This window comes from Monodelphis domestica, chromosome 5, assembly GCF_027887165.1.
Source record: "Monodelphis domestica isolate mMonDom1 chromosome 5, mMonDom1.pri, whole genome shotgun sequence".
NCBI classification, from domain to species: domain Eukaryota; kingdom Metazoa; phylum Chordata; class Mammalia; order Didelphimorphia; family Didelphidae; genus Monodelphis; species Monodelphis domestica.
In genome coordinates, this window is record NC_077231.1 from 60,859,894 (window position 1) to 60,883,912 (window position 24,019).

The 24,019-nt window shown below is 35.5% G+C and overlaps 1 protein-coding gene across 1 annotated transcript in view; it reads left to right on the forward strand.

The window, feature by feature from the left end:
* The window catches only part of ACSS3 (acyl-CoA synthetase short chain family member 3), a 256,797-nt gene that overhangs the window by 53,588 nt on the left and 179,190 nt on the right, over positions 1-24,019 (forward strand). The window contains exon 3 of the mRNA XM_001372484.4: positions 20,870-21,058. Within this exon, the coding sequence (XP_001372521.1) occupies positions 20,870-21,058 (189 nt within the window). The remainder of the gene's footprint in view (positions 1-20,869; positions 21,059-24,019) is intronic.

The window sequence follows — 24,019 nt, forward strand, 5'->3', positions numbered from 1 at the left end:
CCAGTTAAAGAGATGATGTTACAGTGAGGGGATAAATAAGGCATGTGGTAGGGTTATCTTGGGAGATGCTTAGAGGGTGACTAGTAAAACAGTTGAGAAAAAGGAGGGAAAAAAAGAGAAGGCCAAAAAGGTAATAAAATGGAAATCCCACTTTTTCTGTGAAGTCATTTCTGCTATCCTTGGATTGTAAATGATCTTTTTTTTCCCTAGGGGAGGGTGACAGATGAAATAGTGAATAGATCAATAGACTTGAAGACCTCAGTTTGAATTTTATTTTTGGCACTTACTGCATGACACTGGGAAAATCACAGAACCTCTTCATGTCTGTTTTCTCTTCTGTAAAATGAGGGGTTTAAGAGACTTGATATCTATGAAGGTTCAGTTTTTAGTCTATGATCATAAAACTCCATAAGTTTGTAATAATACTTTTAAAAAACCAACACCCCACAACGTTCTCTGTGTAGCAACATAGAATTTGGACTATCTATCTGGTATCCCTTAACTCTTACAATATGGCTCTCCTTCCTCTTTTGTCTATCATGTATGTTCTGAATTTCTTAAATCCCCTTTCCTTCAGTCAACTCATTTTCAACACAGTGAAGCCTATAGTAACCTATGAGGCATGTTTGTTTGTTTTTTGTAAGCAAATTTAATTTAATTTTTAAAAATTTAGTTCTTATTATCATGCAAACACCCTTCATATTGGTCTTTGTTGTAAGAGCACACTTATACATAACCAAAACCCCAAAGTAAAACCATAAACACAGTGATGTGAAAGATGACTCCAACAGTTCTTTCTCTAGAGTGGATAGCATTCCCCATCATAAAGCTTTCAAAATTGTCCCAGATCATGGCAATGCCAAGAGTAGCCAAATTTTCACAGTTGATCATCATACAATATTGTTGTTATGGTGAATGATGTTCTCCTGGGTCTATTTATTTTTCTCTGCATCAGTTTGATATTTCCAGCCTTTTCTGAAATCATATTATCATTTATTATATAGCACAATAGTGTTCCATCATTGACATGTACCACAATACGTTCAGCCATCCCCCAATTGATGGACATCCATCCCCTGAATTTCCAATTCTTTGCCATCAAAAACTAGCCAGTGACCAATGGCAAGGAAGGTAAATTCAAAAACCCTAGGGAGAGTAGTACTGTCCAAACCACAGGCCCTGGTTATAGCCAGGCCCTGATAGTTATTGTCTCAGGGAGCAACCCTTGTGGAAGAGTCTTGGCATTCCTGTCACCACTAATTCCCTCTCTCACTGGGGGCTAGGTGAGCCAGAAGCTACAATGTCACCAAGAAAGGAATAAGTACCAGTACTAGTAGGTGGGTCAAACCACCACACCCCTCTTCAACTACCATCTTTGAATGGACCCAGTTGGAGGATCCAGGACCCAAGTGTCCCATAAATACCAGTGCCTCCAAGACCACTGCCCTGCTTCTGCCTTTTCCCTAATACTCATTTTTCAGGGGAGCAATTTCAGTATTTCATATACCACAATTTGTTCAGCCATTCTCCAAATGATGGACATCCCTTCAATTTCCAATTCTTTGCCATATCTATAAATATTTTCATACAAGTAGATCACCCCCCTACCCCAGTTTTTAAAAATCTCTTTGGAATATAGACCCAATATGCATTGTTTTATACCCATTTTGGCATAGTTCTAAATTGCCCTCCAGAATGGTTGGATCATTTCACAACTCCACCAGCAATGGAACAATCTCAGTAGAGACATGATCTGGTAACTTCCTCTGCAGGTACAATAGAAAGTTTCCTCCACCAAAGTTCTTGGCAAAATCAAATGTCTCAGGGTCAGAAACATATACAGTTTTTATCAATGGAAATGATGACAAATAAGATGCATTAGCATCTGTCTTGCTGCTGTACCTTTAGGATTACTGGTCTTTTTCATGTGCTCTGCATCTAAAACTATCTCTATGTTTTATCTTCCTCTTAATTTAATATTCTTGATCTGGTATTGGTGATTTTTCAAATTGTGGTTAATTGGTTTTCTTTGTAATCACATATGTTATCATTATCTTTTTGCATTCAAAAACATGTCTGAGAAAGGGTCCATAGGCTCCAAAAGAGCATCAAAAAGATTCATAAAACAATAAGATGAAAAACTCTTGTTCTGTGGAATTGAGTTCCTTGAAGCTCTTATTCCTTATTCTTTCTGTATCCTTAATGTTTAACAAGATGATTGTTTCCACATAGGAAATGTTTAATTCTCATTTATATTAAATCTGTGGACACCATTTTCAGCATTTTTTGATGTTGCAGCTTACACAATAATAGGCAAAGAAAAATCTTTCATTCTATCAACAATCTGGTTCCAGTTTAAGGAAAACTTGTTTCTTGTGAAATGATGTTAAGAAAAAATAGTACAGTTTGCTCACTAAGAGATCTCTGAAAATGGATGTGTATATAAGTATCCGAAAGATTTGTGGGAATAAGTGTGCTTCTAGATAAAAGAGATTATTAAAGGGCATATATTTTACAAAGATATATTCTTCTTATAGATTATAGATTATAGATAGAAACTTCTTATAGATTAATTCAATTTTTGAATGTGAGCAACAGAGATTGGGAAAAAGGTAGTGAGATGGTGGAAAAATATGATGGCTATCTACCATGGAAGAATTCTGGTGCAGGGAGTTTCACATGTTCAGAAGTCTTTTAATTATAGGTCCTGGAGTCAGGAGACATTGGCTTGCATTTCATCTTTGACATAAAGCAAACAAGCCCACAACCCAAACTTTCTGTTTTAGAATGGATATTAACTATTGGTTCCAAGGCAGAAGAGTGGTAAGGGTTAAGCAGTTGGGGTTAAGTGATTTGCTCCAGAATCATATGGTTAGGAAGTGTCTGAGGCCAGATTTGAACCCAAGACCTATCATTGCAGACATGGCTCTCCATCTACTGAGCCATGTAGCTGCCCCATCATGGACTTTTAATAGATTTAGTAATGATAAGTAATTTTTCTATTCCTCAGTTACTTGATCTGTCAAATAAGATAAATACTTGCACCATATATCACATGGGGTTGTTATGAGGGACTCACTTTATAAAAAATAAATCACCATAGACCAAGGAGGCATTATGAGAGCCAACAGGTCAGTTTGGTTGTGTGAAAATTAAATCTTGTTGTACTTGTTGAACATTATGCCATTCTGAGACTTTCCCCATGAGTTTATTTTTAGTGCAAAGACTTACCCTACACAAAAAGACAAAGTCAAAGAGAGTGTGTGATAAAGCAGGTAACTGAATTGGGGCAGAAATTAAAAAAAAATCATGATGCAGTGAAAAGTTCACTTCTAGGTCTAACATAAACCATATCTGTGACTTTGGCTAACTTGGTGGTTTGGTGGATTCACACGTAAATCTGAGTTCAAATTTGGCCACAGATTTTTATCTTTGCACAAGTCATTTAACCTGTTCACCTTAATTTCCTCATTTAAAAAATGGGAATTATAATAGCACATATCTCCCAGGATTGTGGTGAGGAACAAAGGAAATAATATTTCTAAAGTAATTAGTACATAGTAAACACTATATAATTTTAGTTGTTGTTATTATTATTATTGTGGTGGTTATTAACATTTAACTGCATTGACCCTCATTTTCCTCAACTGTAAAATGGGTACAATAATATTTGCCCTTCTTAGAGTTATTGTGATAATATTAGAATCACAGCGTGACAGTGTCTTGGCTTTTGAAAGGACCTCAGAGGTCATCTGGTCCAATCTATACCTAATTAACTTCCCTCTGCTGTATCACAGGCAATTGCTCAGTCAGCAAGTATTGATTAATCACCTTGTGCCAGGTAGTCACCTGCTTATTCCAGTAGGAGTTAGTTGAATGAACATTCTCATGCACATCTATAAAATGATAATATGAATATGTTAGTATGTAACAGTAACTGTTGCCATTTTCATCACTAGAAAAAGTCAGATCAAAATAACATTCCCTAATTACAGCCAGCATCCTTCTACAAAAAAATTTAGTGTTTATGGAAAGGCATTGTGGAACAGCAAGAAGACTTTTGCCATCAGCTAGCTGTCAGTAATTAGTGACACACATATAATTTTATAAATTTTAACAAGTGCTTTCCTTATGACAAACTGTGATGCAGAGAATGTAAATACTATTGCCATTAGCAGATGAGGAGGTAGAAGCTTCGAGAGGTTAAAAAGAAACATAATAATCTTAACTCAAATTTATATAGTACTTCTATAAGTACTATGTATCAGACTCCATGCTAAGCATGACATCAATTGGGTATATTATAGTAGGGCTTGTTTTGTTTCTGGGTTACACTAGTTGTCCACTCCTGCTGCTGCTTCCAATTCTTCAATTCTATGATTGTGTGTCATATCCCTGGTCACAGAACTTGTAAGTTTCAGAAGGAGGGTTAAAACCAAGGCTCCAAATTCCAAGCATGGTTATTTGTTTTAATCCACCACAAAGATGTACTTCACTTCTGGTCTCAGTCTCATTATCAGTAAAATTAGAAGGTTAGTTTAGATGACTTTCAAATTCTCTTTAGACTCCTTAAGAGTGAAAAGGGGGTTAATTATATAAAAAGGTTGGATGGGATTATATTTAAAATAGGGTCACCAGGAATTTAATTTATTCCAAAGAGATTTATTTATAATTTATTTTAAAAATATGGAAAGAGTGAAGTAAGAAAATCAGATGGGATAGGGTAAGATATCTAGCCTAAGCACTAAGTAATTTACTCCCCAGGGAAAGTTAGTCCTGAGGCTAGTTTTTTTTTTCAGAAAATCCACATGTGAGTCCAAAGGAAGAGATTTAAGAACAGCTTCATCAGAAACAGGGTCTCAGGTCCAGTCAGCAGATTCTTCTCCAGTCTCCAACTCAAAAGAATGAAGAACTCTGTCTCACAGGAAGTTCAACTCCAAGTAGAACATGCTCTCAGGAAGTTGTAACTCCCTTTTAAAGACACTTTCTTTTTTGTCACTTCCTGTGCCTTCCTCTAATTTTATGTCGACCAATCACAGTTGAAGCTTTGCTTTAGGACTGCCCAGAGGCAGTCAGTTTAATTCTGATTTGTCACCCAGTATTGCACACATGAGTCAAAGACTTCCCTCACTCAAGAGTGAATGGGGTATTTACACCTTTGGTGATTAAATCTAAAAATGAGCAGGGGAGTTAATTTCATTTTCACAATCAGGGGACAGTTAATTTCATTTTCACAACCAGGGGAGAGTTAACTTTAATCTTCACCACTCTAAGGTTCTATGAAATGTTTTGATTTTTGATTTCGTCGGACATCAACCCAGAGATTCATTCTTTTTCAAATGTGACTGATTTTGTCTCTTCTTGTACTGTAGAACAGATGGTTTGATTTGCAGGTCCTTGTAGTCCACTTTGGGATATGACAGAGGGAAACATGTTTTGCAGTGAAGGTTTTAGCTTTTGCCTTTTTCCTGAACCATAAAAAATATCTTACATATGACTTTCAGTAATAAACCTAACTTGACTATGTACAATTCTCCTGTATAAAGGTCCACTCAGGTGTCATTTTCAGACAACATTCCTCTTCCTTTTAGTTAGAAAAACGAATAGGTCTTATATTTTGATCAATATTACCTGTTAGGAATAAAAGGGTACAGTGAGAGTGAAATTTAGTAGGTTAGTGATGTCATGGTGATATGAATGTCCCAAAGATGGCTGGTTTAGATTGTCATTGAGAGACCTAATGGTAGTATCTATATTAATGACAAAATAGTGTAATTAATGAAACCATACATCTCTGAGCATCAGGAGTTTTATTGACTTTTGTGTTATTGTTTGTCATTGATTGGCTAATGATGTAGGTGAGGAGAAAGATGAAAGGAAAAAGGAAAAAAAAACTGGAGATTTTTATATTAGATTATTAACCTGAGAGAGATAAAGGAAAGGAGAAAGAAGAGGATAATGATAAGATTAGTATATATTATATTATGTCATTATATTACAATATAATATTATTGGTGGCACAGTGTTCCAAGCCTACAGTCAGAAAGACTCACCTTTGTGAGCTGAAATCTGGTATTGGACCTTACTAACTGGTTAACCCTGGGCAAGTCACTTAACCCTATTTTCCTTAGTTTCCTTCTCTGTAAAATGAACTGGAGAAGGAAATGGCAAATAACTCCAGTATATTTGCCAAGAAAACCCTAAATGGGGTCACAAAGAGCCAGACACTTTGGAAACAACATAGTATTATCATATAATACATATTATGCTATTGTTATTGTAAGAAGCATACACCTCCAAGTGTTGTATCATCTATCTTTGAGTTATTGATCAGTTCAACTTCAATACTTTTTATTTAAAGTCTAGTGGATAAAACTAATCTGGGATGAAAGCTACAGAACGAATTTTCATATAAAATTCACAAATGGAATTACTTTAATATTTCAAGGATTTGTGATTTAATTTTGTGTAATCTTTCCACTGATTCAAACTGTAATCACTCCACAAACTTTCTTTGTGAGTTGCAATGGCAATAAAAAAAATCATGAACTGGTTTGTAGTCTGCTATCTATGAGTTTTGCATGATTTACTTTGGGTGATTCTTAAACTATCTATGACTGGGTTGATGCGCCAAGTCGGTCAGACCTTCCAGAGGGCTTGAGTTCCAGTAGCATTCTCTTCAACAACCCAAGGTGATCCAACTCATAGTGAGGCATCAGAGTAGGATTTTACTACTAGGGCATTTCAATGAGTTTATTTCAGTGTGTGTATATAAACGTTTATATGTGTGGTGTAAATATGTATATTTATACACACACACACACAGATAAGACCCTGATTAGCAGTAGAGTCATAAAATTTTCAGTCACTGCAACGATCACTCTTCTGCCTTGGAGCCAATACACAGTATATATATATATATATATAATATACAGTATATATATATAAGGGTTTAAAAAAAAGAAATAACTTGACTGGCATCAACGATCATGGACCATTTCTATAGGAATTATGATCTACATTGGTATGGAAATACCCAACTGATGAAATAAATACTTGGATTTGAGAAAAGTTCCTGGCTTTGCTTTGATTCACTGAATTATTTGTATGCCTTTTTGTTGCTTATAGAAATAGGAAATACCAATAACAAAATGACCAGATTAATGAAACTCAATTCTGCCAAATTTGTTAGGATTGGGGTCTTAGGGTGATTGTATTGCTCCTTTTCTCTTTTCTTTTCTCTTGCTCAGCTTGATTTATGACCATTCTCTTTCATCTTCAATATCAACTTTTAACTATATTGCTTTTTGGACATATATGATGCAGAAATAGATATTTTGTACATAAACATTTTGATATATCTCTTTCTGAGTGTGTGATTTATGAGATTGCTTTGGAGTTAGGAAGACTTGGATTTAAACCTCAATTGTGACATGTTACTGGCTGGCTCACCTTGGCTAAGTCATTTGTCCTCTCTGTATCCTAGCCAAATCTCGGAAGAGAAAGTGTCACCTTTCATTGGTAGAAGGTGTTTTCTCATTTAGGAGTTTAGTTTACCAATGAAGTCCCAGGGAAAGGTTTTTCTCCTGTTATTTGCTAATAAGAGTGTGTGCAATTAAGTGCAAGATGGAAGATTTTCTTCACATGTTTAACAGCTCCTTGCTTTAGGGAGAAACTCTTCTACTGCAATTATGTGATGTCCTTGTAGCCCTCCTAGACCATTTAATGAGATCTGTAGCAGCCTTTCATTTATATTGATTGACTTTCAGAATGTATTGACCAACCAGGAATGTAAAGGTTAACTGGAATGTGACCTGACATTGTTTAAATGTATTTGAAGTGCCCGATCTTGCTGTGTGCTTTGTACTAGGGTGTCTGATTGGTTAATTATACAAGTGGGGTGGAATAGTTGGTACAGCATTGATCTAAAAGTACAGGATTTCTGTTCACGTCTTTATATTTATTTATTTAGGGGAGAGGGAAGAGTCTTTCGGAATATCATATTTTAAAATAAAATAACCTGGTAATACCAAACAATAAACCTTTGGTGGTCTTTCCACTAAACAATTTTATGGATTTAGAGAAAGGATTTGGTTTGAATGCCTATGTCTATTCATGTACCATGTCTTTTACTTTAAAATAAAATCCCCAGGTACCTATAATATTGTCTTTGATGTATACAATAAGCACCCAATGCTTGATTTTAACAGCTTTCAATGATTATTATAACTTAACAAATCCAGGACATGTTATCCTCTGTATGACTTTGTATAGTATACACCAGTAAAATGAATCCTTTAACTGTTATTAGTCTTCATTCTGAAGAAAGGTATTCTTATGTGTGACTCTGTGGTTAAAAAAAATGGCAGCAATATATACACACACGTGGCTGAGAACAGAAGTGGTAAATAAATAAACTAGACCTACTTCCCTTCCCTCCATGTCTCTTTAAAAATACATTTATTTTGATGTAGGAAAGGAAGTGATTTTGTGATGTGAGGGTAGTTTTTCAAGTCAAACAAAATTCTTGATTCATCATTAGTGAACCCAGTTTTTGGCCTGCCCTATTTCTAACATCAGTTTCAATTCCATTAACTCTTCTTTGGCTTAAGGCCTTAGCAATTTACATTTACCCCAGACATACTTAAGTGACTTATCCATTCTCAATCACATAGCTAATAGGAATCCTAGGCAGCATTTGAACCCAGATATTCAGGACTTATCACTATCCCATGATGCCTCCACTAAACAATTGTTTATCCATTGACCAATACTGCAGAGAAAAAAAAATATCTGAAGGGAGACAAAAGCCAAAAGATTTGTTTCCATTTAAGAATCTTAATGAATAGGGGGCAGCTGGGTAGCTCAGTGAATTGAGAGCCAGGTCTAGAGACGGGAGGTCCTAGGTTCAAATCTGGCCTCAGACACTTCCCAGTTGTGTGATCCTGGGCAAGTCACTTAACCCCCATTGCCTAGCCCTTACCACTCTTCTGCCTTGGAGCCAATACACAGTATTGACTCCAAGACGGAAGGTAAGGATTTTTATAAAAAAAAAAAAGAATCTTAATGAATAATTTATAGAATAATCATTTATGTAAGATGGTTTTGAGTAATAACTAGAACTATCATTTATTTCCCCAACAAGTGAATCTTTTGTATTTCCTAAAGCCTAGTAAGGGTTCATGTAAGAAAACAAGCCAAAGTTTCTTTAAGTGATTATTTTTAAAGTAACTTCTAGGAAAAATACAGGTACTCCCAAACTTAAAAATGAATTGTATCCCCAAAGTTTTCTTTTCTTTTTAAGTTTTAGGAATTCCTTTTAAATATATTGTAGACATTTCTTCATCTTCTCTTGTTACAAAGAAAATAAATTAAGGGAAAACTTGCTGCTGTAGAGACGATGCCCAGGACTATACAGTGCCTTCTATACTTTTAGCCCCTTTCTACCAAGAGGACCAAGATATATTTAGTCATCTCTTCTTTAAATCAAACAGTAGTATTGATCTTTACTTTAAATTTGACTTACTTTTATTGCTGTTTCCATTTATATTGCTGTGATAAATATGCATCTTGTTCTCCTAATTCTGCTTTCTTCTGCATCATCTAATTTATATCTTCTAATGTTTTAAAATGATATAATCTTTAATATTAGTTTGTTTATACACATGTCACTTATTGTGATGTTGCTATAAATAGCTGGTCTAAATCTGTTTTCTGCCAAACTGATTTCCATTTTTCCCAGTAATTCTTGTTGAATAGAGAATCCTCCTCCCATTACTTTATGTTTTGAGTTTTACCAATACTGGAACACAGTGTTCATTTGCTTTGAGGTCTTTTTAATGTTCTGGTGATCTACTTTTACACTTAAAAAATTGAAAATATAATTCTTTAAAATTCTCATATCATTAGTTTTTATTATTACTTCTTCTAATCTTAATATAGGCTGAGACCTTATAATATGGGGGCCCCTTCCTTCTTCTGTTTTTAAAAATAACTTCCATCACATTTTCATTCTCAATCTTTATTTCTTTAAAATGAATATTCCTATTATTTGTTGGCTAGTTTTGCAAAAAACCCCTTTGTAGATTGATTGATATAGTACTAAATGTGTAAATTAGGTAATAGGTTTTTTTTTTTTACATTTGATACAACTCAACAAGAAGCAATGAATATCGAATTATTTTTCCTTTATTTCTATAAGGATATTTTGTAGTTTTATTTTCATTGTCCTACATATATCTGGGTAGATTCACTTCAGGGTATTTTGAGCCAATTTTAGTTAATTTTGAATGGAATCTTCCTGTGTATTATTCATGGAATTTATTGGTAATATAGGATGTCCCAAAAGTCTTTGTGCAATTCCCAGCTTTAACCCTGAATATACAAGACTAATTATTAGGGAAGATCATGCTATTTCATATTTGCTACTTTAATTTTAATTAACTATTTTTGATTCCATTATTATTTTATCTCTCTGGGTTATCTGAATTTACTGTCATATTATTGCCTAATGTAAATAATTTTGCTCTTCTGCCTATTTTTATTCTTTCAATTAGCTTTTTTTAAAAAAATCTAAAACATCTATTACATTAGTAAATAGTAGGGGAAATAAAAGGTATCCTTGCTTTACCTCCTGATCTTGCTAGAAATGCTTCTAATGTTTCTCTGTTAAAATCCAAATGTTCATGGGAGTTTATTTTGAACTTGAGAGGGCATTAACCCATAGAAACACTATTAGAAGTTCTACTTACATTTATAGAGCAGTAAACAAAAGTATGTTTATCCCACAATGTAATAGAAATATGGGTAATTGAGGCAGTTGAATGGGATAATGTGAGAAAAAAGAAAGGAAAATTAGAGAAAATTTATGAGTTTTTATGAGAAAGAAATTGCCTTGGGTAGAATCAATTAGGCAGGAAAAAGGAAATAATGATGAGTTTGGAGTCAGAAGTTAGTGTATGGAGCCAAGGAAGTGTAAGTGACTAAGAAAGCAGTGGCTCTAGAGTGGTTTGGGGGAGAGGGAAGTAGGATGATACCAGCTAATTTTCTGTGATGGTTGTGAAGGATTCATCATACCTGTATGACTCTGGGTTACAGAATCTTTATGCTTAAGGGTACCTCATAGTGGTCTGGGTAGTCATATAAGTGCAAGAGGGGAACTATAACCTCCTGAGTTTGTTACATTAAAATGAAAGTGTCCAGGTATCTCTTTCCCTCCTTCCTCTCCCCACACTAGAGAAGGCATCATTTGACAAAAAGATAATGTGTATGTATAAAATTGTCTTGCTTATTTCTATTTATCTGTTATTTCTGGAGGTAGACATACACAAACCATTATTCAAAGAGTATTTGTGTTGCTGTTTCTCATGTTCTCCTGGTTCTACTCATTTCATTCTTCATAATTTCATACAAGTCTTTCCATATATTTTAAAAATTAATCTGCTTGTCATTTCTTATCGATCATGCCACAGTTTGTTTAGTCATTCCCCCAACTGATGGGCATCCCATCAGTTTCCAGTTTTTGCAACCATAGAGAGAGCTGCAATAAATATTTTAGAACATATAGGTCATTTTCCTTTTTCCTTGATAATCTTAAAATATACTTAATAATGTTATTTCTGGGTCAAAGGCATATCCAGTTTTATAACTCTTTGGCTGTAATTCCAGATTCTTTCCCCCCACAATGAGAGCTTCAATTGTTAAAAAAATTCCTTATATTAAGCTCAGATTTGCCCATTTTTACAACTTTGACCAGAGAGGGTCAAAGGCTAGGAGAAGATAATCGGGACAGACTTAAGAGGAAAGTAACATTTTGGCTTTATAGGGATCTGGTGTCACAAGAGTGACGAGAGGCAGAGTGAACTTATTTTCATCTAGACAAATGGAACAGAAAAGGCAAAGAGGCAATAAAATACCAGGGTTCATTTGAAGCACAGGAACTAGATGGAACAGTACAAGGAAGGGAGTAATATAACACATTGGATTCAAAGTGGTGGGCTGTCACTAGCTTTCAGAGATCCTCAAATGCCAGTGAGAGGTGTTTGAAGATTGCTTTCCTGACATCTGAATATTTTTGAGCCCAAGTCATGTAATTTGCTATAGCTATAATTTAGATATAATACAACAAACTCATTTACAACTTGTCCTTGCTCAGTGATGTAGTCTGTTCCTGGAGGTCCTATAGTATGTCAGAAAGAGTATCACACTAGGAGTCCAGCCTCCTAGGTTCAAACCCTGGCGCTAAGGACACTTGTTTGCATATGGAGAAGTCATTGGGTTTCTGCCAAGCTAGGTTTACCCATATATAAAAAGAGCACAGCATAAAGTTCAGAGAGCCAGTCTTGAAGTCAGCAAGGCTTGGGTTCCGGTACTGCCTTTGATATATACTGGTTGTGGCACCATGGGCAAGTCTTTCAGTCCAATAGGCAATTCCTCACTAAGAGAATTTGCAAAGTAGGTAATGGTCAGTATTAATAGAGTGAGTGCCCAATACCAGTGAAGTCACAGGTCTGGTCCCAAAATGGGGGCAGTCATCTATTTAACTCACAGTATTATTGTAAGCAAAATGCTTTGTAAAACTAAATGGAAAGGGCTTGGCTCTCCAATTTCATTCATATAAGGAACTCTCAGGTGAGGAAATTCCCTTTATTTATGCAGGTCTGCATCTCTGAAACTTATAGTTTCAGAAAATTGCCTAGAGCACTGAAACGTTACATGACCTGCCAATTTTCAGAGATGAGATTTGAAACCCAGGTATTCTTGGCTTCAAGGAGAGCCTGTATTTCTTACTTCATGTTGTCTCTCTAAAGAACTTAAAATAGCTGCTTTCTTTATCCAGAAGGTACATTTCTCTACATATTTGACTACTTATAGCACTACATTAATGCCTTTATCTGGGCAGAATGGATTAATGAACTGGTGGAAATACTGACAAACAAAATATCAATATTTTATTAGGTAGTATCAAGTGAATATCATGTTGAAATATTTAAAGTCCTGAATCCGTAAGCATGAAAGGGAAATACTTTGACTAATCTTGATGTTCAATTGCTTTTCTGAGGGGCTACTAAAATAACAACAATAATAATTAGCACTTGTGCAGTAACTTTACAGTTTAACAGATATTCTCTAATTTGAAGGTCAGACAGATAGCTAGAATCAGGGGCAAAATTTGAACTCAGGTGCCCTTGACTCCAAATCCCATGTTCCATCTACCTTCCTCCCTTGCTTCCTCAAAGAAATCAATTTATTACCCAAAATGTGCATTGCGATTTTTTTCATTTACCCGGCAATTGCATATCAAATACAATATAGCTTATGCATGTGTCTCTCCCTTAAACATATTAGAATCTTTGGCCCACAATCATAATTGACATACTTCTTGAATGTAGGAGAACTAGTAGAGAATGTATTTTCTAAAACAGTAAAGTCACATAAAGGATTGTAGTACAATTCTTTTATTTTGCAGATGAAACAAATGAGGTCCAAAGAAACTGAGATCTAGCTAAATTTAGTTTTATCAAAGACACATCTTCTTTTGTTGGATACTACTGATGATTTCTTATGACCAGTTGTTAAACAATGGTTGATGATTAATCCATAATAAGCATATATTAAGTGCTTAGTATTTCCCATACTGGGACTACAAAGACTGCTCTCAAATACCTTAAATTCTATCAATGTATAAAGCAGTGATCATCAAAGCGATTTGGTACTGGCTAAGAGACAGAAAGGAGGATCAATGGAATATACTTGGGGTAAGTGACCTCAGCAAGACAGTATATGACAAACCCAAAGACCCCAGCTTTTGGGACAAAAACCCACTATTTGACAAAAAATGCTGGGAAAACTGGAAGACAGTATGGGAGAGATTAGGTATGGATCAATATCTCACACCCTACACAAAGATAAACTCAGAATGGGCGAATGACTTGAACATAAAGAAGGAAACTATGAGTAAGACATAGAAAGAGTCACAAAATGTAAAATCAATAATTTCGGTTACATCAAATTAAAAAGTTTTTGTATAAACAAAACTGATGCATCCAAAATAAGAAGGGAAGCAACAAATTGGCAAACAATCTTCATAACAAAAACCTCTGACAAAGGTCTAATTACTCAATTTTATAAAGAGCTAAATCAATTGTACAAAAAATCAAGCCATTCTCCAATTGATCAATGGGCAAGGGACATGAACAGGCAGTTTTCAGTCAAAGAAATAAAAACTATTAATAAGCACATGAAAAGTGCTCTAAATCTCTTATAATCAGAGAGATGCAAATCAAAACAACTCTGAGGTATCACCTCACACCTAACAGATTGGCTAACATGACAGCAAAGGAAAGTAATGAATGCTGGAGGGGATGTGGCAAAGTAGGGACATTAATTCATTGCTGGTGGAGTTGTGAACTGATCCAATCATTCTGGAGGACAATTTGGAACCATGCCCAAAGGGCAATAAAAGACTATCTGCCCTTTGATCCAGTCATAGCAATGCTGGGTTTGTACCCCAAAGAGATAATAAGGATAAAGACTTGTATAAGAATATTCATAGCTGCGCTCTTTGTGGTGACTAAAATTGGAAAATGAGGGGATGCCCTTCAATTGGGGAATGGCTGAACAAATTGTGGTATATGTTGGTGATGGAATACTTTTGTGCTCAAAGGAATAATAAAATGTAGGAATTCCATGGGGACTGGAACAACCTCCAGGAAGTGATGCAGAGCAAAAGGAGCAGAACCAGGAAAACATTGTACACAGAGACTGAAACACTGTGGTACAATCAAATGTAATGGACTTCTCCATTAGTCTCAATGCAATGTCCCTGAACAACCTGCCCGGAACAAGGAGAAAAAAAAATCATTACCCACAAGCAGAGGACAATCGGTGGGAGTAAAAACATGGAGGAAGCACAACAGCTTGACTACGGGGGTGGAGGGGATATGAAGGAGGAGAGACTCTGAATGAACACCCTACTATGGAAACCAATAGCATTGAAATGGGCTCAGGTTGAGGAAGCATGTCATACCTAGAGGAATTGTGCATCGCCAATGAGAGAGGAGGAGGGAGGGGGGTAGGAAAAAAAAAAGCTGATCTTTTTTATAATGGATAACATTGGAAAATGACCAAATAAAATAAAAGCTTAAAAAAATAAATATTATCTCATTTGATCCTCAAAAAAAAATTTCACTTGTAAATCAAATCAGTCAATGACTAATTTTTAATAGAGCAAATACATCACCCTTTTAAACTTTTTAAAAGTTTAAGTCCTCCCTCATGACCCTTATTCCTAAATTGACTATTCAGATAACTGGTCTTACTCTTGGAAAGGGCTAACATGTGGATAAAGGACTAAACCATTTCCACTTCAAAATAAACCCTCACCTTCTTTGGGTGAAGATTTTCTTTGGGATAGAGTTACAATCTCTAATGTAACAATTCAACTGAAGTCAATTCAACACACATTTTTTAAGCTCTGTTCAGGGCATCATTATTGGCTTTAAGAGGTCATCTCTAGTCAAGGCTCAGTGATTTTTGAAAAATAATTTCTTTCAGTGGGAGGCTACGTGACCTCTCTGGACCTGGCAATTTAAATTTAATTTGAGTCAGCTTGATTAATTGGTGGCAACAGCTTCCAAGAAGGGAGTAGAGTTTGCTTAACTCAGTCTGCTGAAGTGTTGATTTTCATTGCGGTCAGAAGAAACCTTAATTCAATCCCTCTTTTCAATCAGTTAAAAATACCCCTTTAATAGATGCTAAGATGAACCATAAAGATTTAGTGGAAATTCACTTGGTTTCTCATCAGTCAACAAATCCTTTATTAAATGTGTACTATAGGCTAGGTGCCATTTTAGGCAATTCAGGTACAAACAAATGAAATAGTTCTTTCCTGCAAGAAACTTAGGTTCTTTAGAAGGAAACAGCATGTACGCATTTTATATATACACATATATTTATATAAACATATAAATATATGGAAATATTTTTAGGTGAGGGAAGAGGTATTACTAGTATCTGGTGACATTACCAAATGCCTCTTTCAATTAGAATGGCATTAGTTAAAGAAGCAAAAAGGGAAAGATGGAAGACAGGAAAGAGGGCCAGTGCATGGAGTCAGGGAGACCTGGGTTTTGACACAGACTGGTTTTAGGACCCCAGGCAAGTCATTTGAAGTTTCAGTGCTCTTAAGAACTTTCAGGACAGTTGCCAGTCTTCTTGGACTGGAGGTAGGTATCATCTACCTGACATCATAGGTAGCTCTGGGTCAAATTAAATAAATCAAATAACTGGAAATAAAAATTTAATATGATGTGGATTAGAATGAGATTTGAGTTTCTGGTAAGGTTGTTTTTGTTTTTCCCTTTCTATATTAATAATAACAATAGCCAATATTTATATAGAACCTACTTTGTTTCCAGTTTTGTGCTAAGCACTTTATAAATACTATTTCTTTTGATTCTCACAACAACACTGGAAATTAGATGCTATTATTATCCCTATTTATCATTTGAGGAACTGAGGTAAAAAGAGCTTAAGTGGTTTGCCCAAGTTTAAATAGCTATTAAATATTTGAGGTCACATTTGAACTCACAATTTTCTGACTTCAGGTTATTGTTACATATGATACATCTGTTGAAGGTTTTAATGTGTAGTTAGTATATTGACAAAGTATTCTATTCTAATGGACCTACTTTCTCTCTTTGCAGAGGGAGAGGATCATGGATTTCTAACTTTGTAGACTGCATTTGTTGTAGTTTATGTGGTTGTTTTCCTGAAGTATATTTTCCCATTTTTTATTGTCATAACTTGTTGTTCACTCATGTCTGACTCTTCATGATCCCGTTTAGAGTTTTGCTGACAAAAATACTAAAATGGTTTGCCTTTTCCTTTTCCAGCTCATTTTACAGATGGGGAAACCGAGGCAAACAGGATTTAATGACTTGCCCAGGGTTATATGGCTAGTAAGTGTCTGAGGCCTGATTTGAACTTAGGAAGATGAGTCTTCCTGATTCCATGCCTAGTCTTCTAGCAAAAGGACTATCATATGCATGGCACTTTACATATATATATATATATATATATTTATTTATATACATTTTTTCTTCTTTGATCCTTTCAATAGCCTTGAGATTTAGGTGCTATTAGTATCTTCATTTTATGGAAGAGGAAACTAAAGCTGATAGAGGTTAAATAACTTGCCCAATGTCAACCAGTTAATAAATCTTAGGCAGGATTTGGATTTGGGTTTTCCATTCTCCAGTTCTACCATTCCCTACTATGCTACCTTCAGTCATAAGGCATTACTGAGGAGAGAAAAATAAGGGAGACTTTGGGGAATATAAGAAGACAAAAAACCAAAAGATATCAGTGAAACTTTTTTCCAAAAATAAATTATTCCCTTTGGGAAAAAAAAAACTCCATATAGAGGAATGTCTTGGAGAATGACTGATTCTTTATAAAAAACAATGTCATTTTCTTTCTTTTTGCAATGATTGGACTGGAAAGAAATCAAGACAGGCAGAATGGCTCCCTGAAACAGCTGTGATGATACTGCCCTTTCTTTTAGTTTCATCAAGCTTTCATAATAGATATTTTAAACTTTTACTTGACGACAGCTAGATTTTTCTTTCCCATTTATTTTTTTGTGCAGTCCAAGAACCTCAGTGGGACTTCAGGTTTCTACAGAAACTGGTCTCTGCTATTCCTGACTTGATAGTGCTTTTATTGATTTCAATTTGAAGAGAAACTGAAAATTATCTCATTAATTATGGGTTTTCAAAATATGGATGTTGGCTACTTTCTTATTGGATTGGTGTCTGACCACATATATATTTTTTCCTCCTTGTCATAAACTGATGATTTAAAAAAATTATTTTATTTATTCTTCTCCAATCATTGTTATATTTTAATAACAAATTTTCACATAATTTTTCCAAAATCATATTATCCATATTGTTTACCTCCCTTCTTCCTTCCCACCTCTCAGAGCTGACAAGCAATTCAATTTGGGTTATACATGTATTAACAGAAAATATTTCCATATTATTCATTTTGTAAGCAAATTATCTAATAATCTTAGAAAACCAAAACCCCCAAACATATACCCAAATAAACAAGCAATAAATCATATATATTTTATCTGTATTCTTACTCCAACAGTTCTTTCTCTGGAGATGGCTAGCATTCTTTGTCATAATTCCCTCAGAGTTGCCCTGCATCATTGTATTGCTTTTGGTACCAAATTCTATCACATTTGGTCATTCCACAATATTGCAGTTAATGTGTATAATGCTCTCCTGGTTCTGCTTGTTCCACTCTGCATCAGTTCATGTATGTCTTTCAGTTTTTTCTGAAGTCATCCTGTTTACCATTCCTCATAGCACAATAGTATTCCATCACCATCATATACCACAATTTGTTCTGCTATTCCCTAATTGAGGGACATCCCTTTGGTTTCTTATTCTCTGCCACCACAAAAAGAATGGCTATAAATATTTCTGTACAAATAGGTCCTTTCTCATTTTTTAAAATCTCTTTGGGATACAGAGCCAGTAGTGGTATTACTGAATCAAAAGGTATGCATTCATTTGTAGCCATTTGGGCATAATTCCAAATTGCTCTCCAGGATGGTTCGATCAGTTCACAACTCCACTAGCAATGCATTTAGTATCCCACTTTTGTCAGATTTCCTACAACATTTATCATTTTCTTTCACTGTCATATTGATCAATCTGGTAGGTATGAGGCGGTGCCTCAGAATTGTTTTAATTTACAGTTCTCTAATCAAGAGGGATTTAGAACATTTTTTCCATATGATTATTGATAGCTTTGATTTCTTCATCTAAAAACTGCCTTTTAGATTCTTTGACCATTTATCAATTGGAAAATGGCTTGGATTCTCATATAAATTTGACTTAGTTCTTTATATGTTTGAAAAATGAGAACTTTATCAGAGAAATTTGTTATAAAAATTTTCCCCAGTCCATTGTTTCACTTCTAGTCTTGGTTGCATTAGTTTTACAAAACCTTTTTAATATAATCAAAATTATTAGACTAATGATTTTGGCAACGTTTCTGTTATTTAGTTGTTTTAATTATTACTGACTCTTCATGACCTCATTTGAGGTTCTTGGCAAAGATAATAGAGTGATTTACTATTTTCCTTTTCCAGTTCATTTGACAGATGAGGAAACAGAGGCAAAACAGAGTTAAGTGACTTGCCCAGGGTCACATACAGCTAGAAAGTGTCTGGGGGCAGATTTGAACTCAGGAAGATGTCATACTGACTAGGTCCTGTACGGTGTCTACTGTGCCACCCAGATGCCTTTTAGAGAGTGTAAACTACTGGAAAGATTTCTAGATTTATAATTGGGCTGAAATACCACATATTTTAATTACAACCAGTGTGACCTTTAGTGAAGGCAGTTATCCACTCTGGACTTGAGTTTTATCATCTGTGAAATGAAATTGGACTAGAAGACTGTTGAGGTACTTTCAAACTCTAATTATATGTCCCCCCCCCCTTTTTACCATCTCTTTCTTTTAAAATATTTTGTTTTTTCAATTAACAAAAATCTATTTTCTTGCCTTCCCATAACCTCTTTCCCACAATAAAAAAAAAAAGAAAAACTAAACCTTTATAACAAAGGTGGACAGTCAAGCAAAATAGATTTGTGTATTGGCTAGGTATACAACAAACAAAAATATGTCTCATTTTACATTATGGACTCATCACCTTTCTTTCAGGAGGTGAGTACCATGTTTCACATCACTGGATTTCTGGAATGATGGTGGGTCATTGCATTCATTAGAATTCTTTGTTATTTCAGTTCTATTTCTTTACACTGTTGTGCTGATAATTATTGTTCTCCTTTCTGTATCACTTCATACATGTTTCCAAGTTTCTCTGAAATAATCCCTTCCATCATTCTTAAAAATAATACTTTATTTTTACCCAATTACATGGAATAAAAATTTCTACATTGTTAAATAAATTTCAGGTTCCAAATTCTTTCTCTCCATCTTACCATTTCTTCCATGCCTCCCCCCTGAAATGATAAACAATCTGATATATATTTTACATGTGCAACCACCCTTTCATTATTTCTTAAAGCACAATCACATTCAATTATCCTTACATTTCCATGGCTTTTTACCAAAAGGAATGCATCCATTCATTCGAAACAATGAGGGGAGTGAATTTCTTTTTGTAATCATAGAACAAAAATGAAATGCCCATGATCAGAGGTCAGACAGAAAAGTTTGAGAATGACATTTCTCCAATGAGGTGGCTCCTTTAAGTATAGAACACATCTGTGCTTTTTATGTCTTAACTCTGCTCTGATTATCAGTCGTTTGCTAAGTGCCTACTATAAGCTCACAATCTAACCATGGGTGAAAATATTAAGGAAGGAATATCATTGATAAGAAGAGTTGTGGTACTGACCTCATGAAGTTCCTTTCCCTATAGAAATGGAGTAGGATCTCTGCATCTGCCTTAGTGGCATTGGGTTCTGGATTCAAGATTAAAACATTTTCATGGCCTCTATCTCTTTCTTCATTTTTTTTTTACTTTTCTACCTTCTGTGTCTGGCTCATCAGTCTAATCACAGGATCTGGCCAGATATGTGACCTCTCTGGACAGCTGCATGAAGACTTTTGTTTATAAAGAGAAACAATGATTTGCACCAACTATAGTTAAGAACCACTTGCTCCGTATTATGGTGGGGTTACTTAGAATGTCTACAGGCAATGACATAGATCTTAATCCAGTGAAATTATCCTAGGCAGGGGCCTCTTCCGGTGAAGAGCTAAGTCATATGCATGTAATTAATTGCTTTTTGATGACTTCACAAATTTCTCTCTTCAGGTCTCCAAGCTGGCTGGTGTCTTGGTGAAGCATGATGTGCACAAGGGGGACACTGTGGTGATCTATATGCCCATGATACCACAGGCAATGTTCACCATGCTGGCTTGTGCACGGATAGGAGCCGTTCACAGTCTCATCTTTGGTGGCTTTGCCTCCAAGGAGCTCAGCAGCCGCATCGATCATGCAAAGGTAAGGCTTTGATTTGGGGGAAGGTATGTATCCCTTTATCTTTTGGCCATAGAGGCACTTCGAGGCGACAAACCTTGGTTAGTTGACTGTTATGTGTCAGGCAGAGAGCAGCATGGAGGTAAATTTGTGTAAACATGAATATTTCAGTTATGCAAACAAGCATTTTTAAGATATATACTGTGTTTTGGACACTAGAAGAGAAGCTGTGCAATAAGAAAGAAAGAAAAGGCAGGAAGGAAAGGAAAGGAAAGGAAAGGAAAGGAAAGGAAAGGAGAAAGAGAAAGGAGAAAGAGAAAGGGAAAAGGAAAGGAAAGGAAAGGAAAGGAAAGGAAAGGAAAGGAAAGGGAAAAGGAAAGGAAAGGGAAAGGAAAGGGAAAAGGAAAGGAAAGGGAAAAGGAAAAGGAAAAGAAACCATTTCTGCCCTCAAGGAGATGAGATTCTATTGGGGAGACAACACATACAACAATTATATACATATATTTGAAATGCATACAAAGTGAATTTTGTGGAGAGACCTGATGGTAACAGGTAAGGTGTCATTTGAAGTGAGCTTTGAAGGAAACTGAGAATCAATCCCGAGACTGTGCAAAGGCATGACGAATTAGACTGTGAGCTCCTCGAGGACAGAGATTGTCTTTTGCCTTTCTCTATACTTCTCAGCACTCAGCATAGTGCCTGGCACATCGTAGATGCTTAATAAATGTTTACTGACAGATTGAGAAGGGAGATGGATTGTATCATCTTGTGTGAGAAAGTAAGAAGTCAAATTTCTATGGCTTGTAAATAATGATGTTGAGTCATGTTGCAATGAGCCTATAAAAGAACATAGGAGAGAGATTGTAGATCTTAAATGCCAAACAGAGGAGTTTCTAGTTGATCCTCTAAAAGGTAATGGGGAGTCACTAGAGTAGAAGGGACATGTGGTACCCAGAGAAAAATCACTTTGGTAGTTGTGTGGAGGATGGATTGGAGAAGTGATAGGCTTGAGGGAAACGAAGAGTTTGCAGTGTTCTAGCAATGGGTTTATGAGGACCCAAGTGATTGTGTTGGCTATATGAGTAATTTTGGGAGAGCACAAGTGCTAATAACTAGGGGACTAGGAAAGGCTTTGTGTAAGAGATGGCATGTGAGCAGTTTGGGGAAAAGCTTGGGATTCTCATGGATACAAGTGACAGAAGAGGGCATTCTAAGAATGGAAGGCAGTCTAGATAAAGCCCTGAAAATAAAAGATGGCATGGTAAGTCATATTTTATTATTTTATTTATTTTTAAAATATTTTTTCCAATGACATATAAAACAATTTTTAACATTCGTTTTCCAAAATTTTTACTTCTAAATCCTTTCCATCCTCCCCTCCCCTCTTGCTGAGAGAGTAAGCAATTTGATTTAGGTTCTGTATGAGTAAACATGCTAAACTTATTTCTACTGTGGTCATGTTAAAGAAGAAGACAGTGGGTCATATTTTAAGGAAATGATGAATCTGTCAGGTAAGAATGGGCTTGTGGGACAAAAGAATCAGAGAAATCAGGTCAGAAGATATTCCAGTTCTCAGCTGATAACTGGTACACCAGCAAATGGAATGCAAAGAAATGGAGGAATACAAAAACAATCAACATAACTTAAAAGTCATGATCATTTATTGGGTATAGTAGTAGTCAAGAAAGAAGGGCCATTCAAGATCATTCTAGGAATCCCCAGCTATAGTCTGAGACTATAGTGTGCCATTTATATAAAGATGGAAGGTAGGAGTAAGAGTTAATATGAAAGGCAAGATGTGGAGTTCCCTTTTAGACATGTGGAATTTGAGGTTCAAGTGGTGTGATGGGGAGAGCAGTCAGAAATATTTGGCAAGTTACTGGAGATGTGAGAAAGAAAGTAAAGCTTTGGGGGTCATCTTCATAGAAGAAAGACAGGAAGGACATGTTGAGAGAGATGGGAAAGGATTAACCTTGAACCCTTTTATTAGTGTGAATAATCAAAAGTTGAGTATATTAGGATATGATTGATTGTCCACTTACTCCACTTGTGGTTTTTATTGAGGTAACAGTTAATAGGGAGCAGGTCAGGGTTTCACCTCCTCCTTGAAAAACAACATTTCATTAGTTTAAGTTCATTGACTCAGCAGTGTCAGAAGGAAAGAGATATTAAGGGTAGATCATTGATGTGCTTACATCAGATTCAATTTCAATAATCCTCCAGGTATCATCAGTCTTTTATCTTTTTTTAATCTTTTTCTTTAGGTGGGGGAGGGAGATCGTCAGTGAATTTGGAACATGCAGTGATTTAAATTATTAATAGTAGATTTTAAAACCTTAGACTTTAGAAAAATTACATATGAGACTAGCCCAGCAATATGGCATTAGCAGATGCCTAGAATGGCCATTTCATTTGAAAGTAGCCAGCCCAAGTGCCAGAAGAAGCTTGATAAAATATTTAAAAATTCAGTGCAGAGCTTTGTAGATTTAGACCTAGAAGGGAACTCAAAAGAGGTGGGTTATTTTTATGATTTTATTGAGTTGGGAAGAAAAAGTGATTCAAAAATGATTAAGAAACCTCTTTCTATTGAGTTAAGACATAAAATAAACTTCATTTTAAAACACTATATCTTAAGGGAGATTGTGTTCCAGCAAAATCCAACTAATCATCATTCCACAAACACATTCCTCTCTTTCTTACCTTTCTACCTTTGCTCAAGGTCTTCCTCATGCCTCCAGGAGGCTCTGCCTGCATGTTTATTGTTCCTACTTGGCCTTGCTCAAATACCAACTCCTCCCTGAAGCCCTCCCTAATCCCTTTACTTCTGGATCCAGCACTGATCCCTCCATCTTGCAAATTCCCATAGTTGCAAGATTTTTTTTTTCTTAACAAAGCCCTTTAGCAGGTTAGTAAAGATCCAGAACCTAGTCTTAGAATAATGTTTTTAAAAGCATGAAGTCATATACCAAGAGGAAGCCATTTATA